The sequence below is a fragment of the Dicentrarchus labrax genome, unplaced genomic scaffold (assembly GCF_905237075.1).
Source record: "Dicentrarchus labrax unplaced genomic scaffold, dlabrax2021, whole genome shotgun sequence".
NCBI lineage: Eukaryota > Metazoa > Chordata > Actinopteri > Moronidae > Dicentrarchus > Dicentrarchus labrax.
The window spans coordinates 17,053,151-17,060,925 of NW_026136718.1; the positions used below are offsets into that span (position 1 = coordinate 17,053,151).

Consider the following 7,775-nt stretch of genomic DNA (forward strand, 5'->3'; position numbering starts at 1 on the left):
ATTCTTTCTGCAGCCGCACACACCGCCGCTTTTCCAATATGGAAATAGAATAAGTATTTTTTTATGTCCGAATACGGCAATTAATTATAACCTGTAGACTGCAAGAGGCAACTTAATGTAATTAGACTTTCGTATTTTTATTGTTATTTATAACAACAAACGATATTATTATTAATAATAATAATAACAATAATAACATAATAACAATAATAATAATAATAGGTGCCAATTTCTACATCTACTACTAATCTCATTTAAATAATAGTGTATACAACGTATGTTTAGCTAAGAATAAATATACATTAATATTAACCTACATAATAACAGCATTAACAATAACAATTATTTCCAGTAATCTGAGTTTAAATAAAAAAATGTTTTATAAAATAATACAATAGGCCTAATAGCCTAATAACAATTAAAAATGAGAAATGTTTTTGTTTTATTTCTGTAGGCTAATTAATTTAATAATTAGATACACAAAAGCGGAGTAAACAAATTGGTTTAAATGTTCTGCTTGTGCGGCACAGCCTGTTGGACTGATCAGAGGAAAAATACCCGAATAAAGATTTAAACAAGAAAAAAAACCAAATTCTTGAAAATGTGTCAAAGCGAATATTCGTTATTATAGATCAGTTTCATTTGAGGTATCGTGACATTACATTAGAAAACGAAATAAAGACACAGGTTTAGCATGCTCATTTAATCCATACAACGAAAATGATTTGAAATAAAAGCCTTACTATATATTTTGAATAAAGCCTATAAACGAAGCGTAAGGTTAGAGTTATTTTTCCTCCTAAACAGACTGAATGAAACACTTGATCAGGTTATAATTTCAACAGGGTTAAACTCTCCGTAGTTAGGCTGTAGCCGAGTGAACCAAGTTAACCATTTAGCAACATAGCCTCATTTTCTGCAGTCAATAACCGTCTGTAAATATAGACTTTCTTTTCTGACAGATCAAATTTTGTTTCTCTCTTCTTGAATCAATAAAATAAATGATACTTACCTTCCAGGCTGAGGAGATTACAGTCACGTATCATCTTTATTTGGGGGAAATGTAATTCTAGTCTGTAACATAAACAGATCTATACTTTATACCCTGAGAATAATGTCGCCAAAGGATAAAGAATATTTCTTTAGAAATATATATTAAAGTTATTGGAAGAGATGAACATGTTCCTTCATTTTAGGGCTATTGTTTAATTTTCTGTGTGTCCTATTTGGCAGCATATCGTCCTATGACAGCCTACAGCTGAATAAATGACTAACGGGCTATTGTTTTAAATCTATAAAATATTTTTTTGGAAATACACAGCATCGATTTTTAGCTTTTCGGGAACTCCCTTCAGATTCTTAACACTTGATATTTGGAATAAGAACTCAGGTGGACACAGTTGAAAAAAGAGGCAAGCCAATCAGATTGCTCCTTCCCCCTTTGGCCAATGACAGACGCCACATTGTTGTCAAATTTGTCTAATGAAAACGTAGGAGCAACAATAGAGAGGGGAGAGAGGGATCTGTATCCACTGACAATCTCTGGAGGAAGTTAGTGTCTCAGGCTGCGGCGAGTAACAACCTCGGCTCCTCCTGGACAGTTTGAACTTTCTACCGGGGAGGAATGATCGCTCGTCAACGCTCCTGCCATTTTCGGATTTAAAGTCGACAGTATCTTCACATTTTTGTCTCTTGGCCAGACTCCTTGAACACTTTCCACCAGAGTTTCCATCATAGATTTTATTTCCGCATCAGTAGGCAGACATCGTTGACTTCACCTGTTGCCCAGAGATGTTAAGAGCCGCTGAGCAGATGTGAACGGCTCATTGCTAGTTTAACTAAGACAGATCGTCCAGAACACCGTTTTTCTTCTCTACATCTTCAGTTACATCAGTGAGCATGGATCTGAGACCGGAGCTCCCCAATGTCTCCTCTGCCTCACAAGTCCACCCGGGAGCGGCAGCGGCGGCCGCGGCAGCCTCCATCCCGGTGTCCATGGCCAGCAGCCTGCTGCGCGGCCCTCCGCTCCTCCTGCGCGCAGCGGACAAGTACCCGCGCACCCCGAAGTGCGCCCGCTGCAGGAACCACGGCGTTGTCTCCGCACTGAAGGGCCACAAGCGCTACTGCCGCTGGAAGGACTGTATGTGCGCCAAGTGCACCTTGATCGCCGAGAGGCAGCGAGTGATGGCGGCGCAAGTGGCGCTGCGGCGGCAGCAGGCGCAGGAGGAGAACGAAGCCCGAGAGCTGCAGCTGCTCTACGGCACGGCGGAGGGACTCGCCCTGGCCGCCGCCAACGGCATCATCCCGCCGCGTCCGAATTACGAGGTGTTTGGCTCGGTGAGCAGCGAGAGTAACTCAGGTGAGTGGAGCAGCTGTGTGCAAAAATCAGCTTAAGACACAAACACGAGGCAGCAGTAATATTCAAAGGGAGTGAAGTTTAAGTGCCATCTCAGTAAATATTGGCCTAAATATTATGAACCATTCATAGTAAAGTGTTATAGGCCATTTTGGTGAGCTTGGAATGAGTCTACAGACAGTAACAGACGGTCTATAGACTGCTTAGAAAATTTTTTTGGTTGGCATATTAATATTACAGTTGAGTGCATTAATCGTGTATTTTACATTGAGACTGGCTCAGTGACATCTGTTCATATTGCAGTTTGTTTAACTTGTTACTGCTGCCTCTTTAAAGGCCTGTTTGATTTAGATTTTATTTCCTGACTTCCGACCTCTGATTCATTCAATGCTTATGACGCACATTGGCGTATTATGTCTCCCTCTCAAACACTGTTATGTTCTCATTGTGTCAACAGATTCAAGCATGCAGAAGTATGAGCTGTTCCCAAAGAGCCAGCTGTCCGGATCCGCCAACCCTCAGCAGACTGTGGGGAAACCGGCGTCCACCGAAAGTGACTCGGCCCCGGGCATCTCGTCCCCAGACGGCCGGCATGGAGGCTCGGGCTCAGAGAACGGAGACAGCGAATCCTTCATCAGCTCGCCGGTCTCCAAGCCTTTAAAAGACGGAGGGGAAACTCCTGGCTCCGTCAGCTCCCTCGGCTCTGACTCCGGCTCCGAGACCGACAAAGACGAGCAGGAACCATCCCCGTCCTCTGCGGCCTCCCGGCACATGAACGCCATCGACATCCTGACCCGGGTGTTCCCCAGCCACAAGCGGAGCGTGCTGGAGCTCGTCCTGCAAGGCTGCGGAAAGGACGTGGTGCAGGCCATCGAGCAGATCCTCAACAACAGCGGGGCTCAGGGCCCCAACAAGGCCGGGCCAGATGAGACGTGGACGGCCGAGAGGATGCTCCAAAACGCACAGCAGGCTCCGCCGTCCTCCGCGACATCCACGACCGCCCCGACGAGGCCCATGCTACCCGGAGCCATGACGCTCAGTAACCGCTCTGCGTTTTCTCCTCTGCAGCCAAACGCACCGCACTTCGGCGCCGATCCTAGCACCTATTCTCTGGGCACCCACCTGGGACTGAACCCGCTGCGGCTGGCCTACTCTGCGCACAGCCGGGGACTGGCTTTCATGACGCCCTACTCCACCACCGGGCTGATGCCCACCCTGGGGTTCAGACCCCCGATGGACTATGCCTTTAGCGACCTCATAAGGGACAGGACAATGTTGCACAAGGAGCAAGGCTATGCCAGCGGCCTGTACGGGCCTTTAGTCAACAACACGCCGGAGAAACAGTGAGGCCGGTGGACTGACCACAGAGACACATTCCGTTGTATTTGTAGCCACAAGTGTTGAATATTCTGGCGAAAATCTGTGATGTGTTTTGGCTGCAGGCTACTGTATATAATAGGATTATCTGGCTTGTAGTCAAATGGTCTGAGAGGGAGAAAAAATAACTAAACTCACTTATGTGTAATTTTTAAAAATAATTTTATATGTTTGACTACAAACGTTTGGATGACATCCCCCCAGGTATCAACCTTACAAATTATTCCATCAATAAAATAACGCGAGGCTGAAAAGATATTTATAGATTCCAAAAATAAATCAAAGATGGAAAATAAAAATTAAAACCAGTTCGAAAGTCTAAACCTACATATAGCCTATGTTATTTTATTAGTGATTTTTTTATATGTCAATTGTGCGGGATTTAAAATAAAATAAAGTAAAAGTGATTTATCAGAGAGTTATGACTTTCCAAAGTCCATCAAACTTTCAGCTGGTTGATGAAACTGAAGTACATATAATATTCAAACTTTAAATAGCCTATACGTTTCTTCTCACACACGGAATATTAAATGAGGCGAAATTAAGTTATTATAACATGTAGCTTACGGATGTTAACACTATTTCCTGATGTAAAAGTTGAACTAATGATGTGTAAATGCCATCCCTTTTTTCTTATGTATTATTTCACTTATCTCACCTTTTTTTTTTTTTTTTTAGTTCGTTTCCAACTGCCTGTATTATTGCATTTGGTAATATGAAATGCTATGCTATATTTGACTTTTTCATTTATCCGGTAGTCAGCTCAAATATTTTGTGACAAAGTGCTGGATCAAGTCAGTTCCTCTTCAAATGTTACAAGCTGTGCTGTCACATTGTATGAATATGCTGGAAATAAATGTTATTTTAAAGAAAGTGGGAAAAGAATAATTATTAAGTGTTGTGACTCATATAAGATTTGCCTTATTACATCATCCACATGTAACATTTTAATTAGTAAAGGGCGCATATGTGAGTTGCAATGGCCTTGATGCATAAACTGAAAACCTTCCAAAGATTTACCAGTTTATTGCAGGTAAGGGTTTTATTTCTGCACCTTAACACTTCCTGAGCAAAACACCAGAACCAGTGAATCAAACCCACAACGGCCTGCTGCTGTCAGATAGATAGATAGATAGATAGATAGATAGATAGATAGATAGATAGATAGATAGATAGATAGATAGATAGATAGATAGATAGGATTATAAAATGTACTGATATAGGCTACATTTTGAAGTTGAAGCACCACATTGAACACATTACTTCCTTTTATAAAATAACACAAATAATAGACGTTTTAAAAAATATATTTCTAAGGTTGGACAGACAGACAGAGAGGGACAATGTGAATGGTTTGTTCATCCATTTTGTTTTTCATTAAATCCAATTACAATAAAATAACTCTTAATTATTAGATTAGAGCCTACGTATGAAGAAGCTGACGGTACAATGACAATCCTGTTTCGAGCTCTTTAGGTCAGTTTTTCGTTTACAACTAATTCTTTAGGGTATTTATTTTCACATCCAGCACCTTAGATTTAGCCGGTGCGGTGGCTCTCATCCTGCATATTCACATAACCAAATCTAAAATGATAAAACATGCATAACATCATAAGTAAATATTCAGTCCATGCGGGATTAGGGTGGAGAAGAAACATTAAACAAATGCTTTATGAATCCTCCTCCCAATACCAGCTCAAAATACCATTATTCTGTAATACTGATCATTTTGCCGCTGGTTATACTGGTATACAGGTAATCCACTGGGTTGAGCTTCTGCCAACACTTTCTCCATCCACTCAGAGATTTCACTGCCTCCAAAGAAAGGTGACCACTTCCAAAGAGCAGTGGCGCCATCTGCAGGTCATCTAATGTCAGCACCACGCAGTTTTTCTAACTACCATTGCAGTCCAGCTGCAATTAAATGTTTAACGCTGATTGGTTGCGCGGAAGAAGAAGTTACGCCTCGACAGTATCAGTGTGTCAATATCAGTGATCAGCTGTAAGACAGTAACATAAAGCAAAGACCTGCAGCAGGAGAGGGGAAGTAGAGGACTGGGTTTGGAAACCTCAGTACACTGAACTGAGGTTTCCGAACTGCTTATTACAAGTTTGCTTAATATTCATTTTTACAATAATAACTGTGATCCTGTCAATTTAGATTTAGTACACATACAGTACATCTATGTAAACACACGTTCATGCAGGAAACATTCTCTCAGCTCACGTTTTCTTACCAGTTCCAACAAATATTGCAACATTACTTTGTGAGATGAGTTAAAACAGATCTATCTTAAATATCGGATCCCTTAAACTAACATGTGTCCTTCATGTCTTCATAAGTGATGCAGAATCTGAAGACAACCAACAGAACAGTCATCTTTTCATGCAGCCTTGGGAAACCAGATGTTCCAGGCAGTGCATGCACAAACTCAACTTGACAGACAGACAGACAGACAGACAGACAGACAGGGAAAAGAAAAAGAGGGGAGTAGGAAAATGTGTGTTTTGTGAGAATTCCCACAACTTGCCACAGTTTGTATTCTCAATCTAAATTTAAACCTACACAGCCTCTAGTTGCATTGAATATATGGCTTGATATTGTTGTCTTGTGTCGTTGATAATTACTTTTTAGGAACGGAGGAGACCAGGTTACCTCATTTGTTTCCGTTTCATTCTTTGAATAACATCCTTCACCTTCGTAAGTACAGAAATGTCTTTTTCTAGACCCTCATAATGGAGTCCAACAGCTGGAGGAGCACAAAGGTTATAAAACACCTTAATACCAACAGCCTAAAGTCAAACAAATACTTAAGGACAGACACAAAATAAAGAAAAATGCTCTTTTAATTCAACCTGGCATTGGTTGATTGGTTGAAAAAGTAGGAGTTTTTGTGCTGCCCTTTACCTTTGAGTTGAATATGTGGACTGATAGGGAGTGGTCATTTGCTGGGTCATTACAGTTAATGTTGCTTATGTTGAAAATATTGACTCCCCTCATTTTCAGGCAGTTGTGTGTACACAGACAGCACCACTAGATGACAGTCTTGTCAAACAAATACCATCTGCAGTACTGCTAAAATATGGTACATGACACCTGTAAGACCTAATATATATGTCTTACAGTTGAATCCTGTTGCTGCATGTATAAATTCTTCATTCCTTTACATTTAGAGTATTATATTTAATTTTAAATTCCCAATGTAAACTATAATCTGTACAGTTTATATATTTTGTGTTTAATTTTTTCCTCCATTAATTTATTTTGACAAAAGCTAGATAAACAGGTCATTATTGTATTGTATTGTTTGTATGCATGTAAACATACATTATGCACTTCAGGTGCTGGATTGGGTTTTGATTTGCATGCTCAACACGTTCACAGTGTCCTCTGCTGGCCACTTGTGTGCAGTGCACTGTGTAAGAGCATTGTAGCCCCTCTGCCAAACCTGGACAGGGTTAGCTTTGTTGCAGCCTAATAAAGAAGATTCAACAGGGTTGGTCTTCTCTGCCCAGTTACCGGTGACTTAATGTTTGGTCAGCAGACAGCAGCACCTGAAGGCAAACACCCTGGTTTGCATTATATGTGTTTTAGCTTTCAAATCTGGAGATCCTGGCTGAATTTAGTGATTTCCTCACAGTGCATGACACCTACAAATTATTGTATTACGACAGATTGACCCCTATCCAGCTGAAGTAGTGAGAGAAAGAAGAGAAGGGGGAAGCAGGGGCATCAGTTTGGAGAGTAATGCTGGTCTGCTGCAGTGAATGCTCAACTATGTTTTCCATGCTTATTTCTCTGAGTTCACTAATGAATAATTAGACACTGGCAGATAAATGGCCACAGGCTCCCAGAGCGGTGCAGAGAGAAAGAGAGAGAGAGAAATCCATTTAGGTTATTACTCCATACATAAAACCCATTTTCATTTTCAGAGCCGCTGTTTGGTTTACTGTCAGAATAACAAATAGATAACGGCAAAACAAACCAACATTGAGACAAAAACAATTGTGCACATTGTGCACTGAATTTAGAGTCTTGACT

General features: G+C 41.0%; 1 protein-coding gene across 1 annotated transcript; it reads left to right on the top strand.

Moving 5' to 3' along the window:
• Window positions 1-430: 430 nt before the first annotated feature.
• Window positions 431-4,606, top strand: dmrta2 (DMRT-like family A2). The gene is made up of 2 exons (XM_051376371.1): window positions 431-2,359; window positions 2,814-4,606. The coding sequence occupies exons 1-2, from the start codon at window positions 1,900-1,902 to the stop codon at window positions 3,701-3,703; spliced, it is 1,350 nt and encodes a 449-aa protein (XP_051232331.1). The 5' UTR covers window positions 431-1,899; the 3' UTR covers window positions 3,704-4,606.
• The last annotated feature ends 3,169 nt before the right edge of the window (window positions 4,607-7,775 follow it).

What these genes read in the sequence shown, in the direction of transcription:
- dmrta2 (XM_051376371.1), top strand. Translation starts at nt 1,900, where the DNA reads ATGGATCTGAGACCGGAGCTCCCCAATGTCTCCTCTGCCTCACAAGTC. An exon ending in GAGCAGCGAGAGTAACTCAG is followed by an intron (nt 2,360 to 2,813) that starts GTGAGTGGAGCA and finishes TTGTGTCAACAG; the next exon opens with ATTCAAGCATGCAGAAGTAT.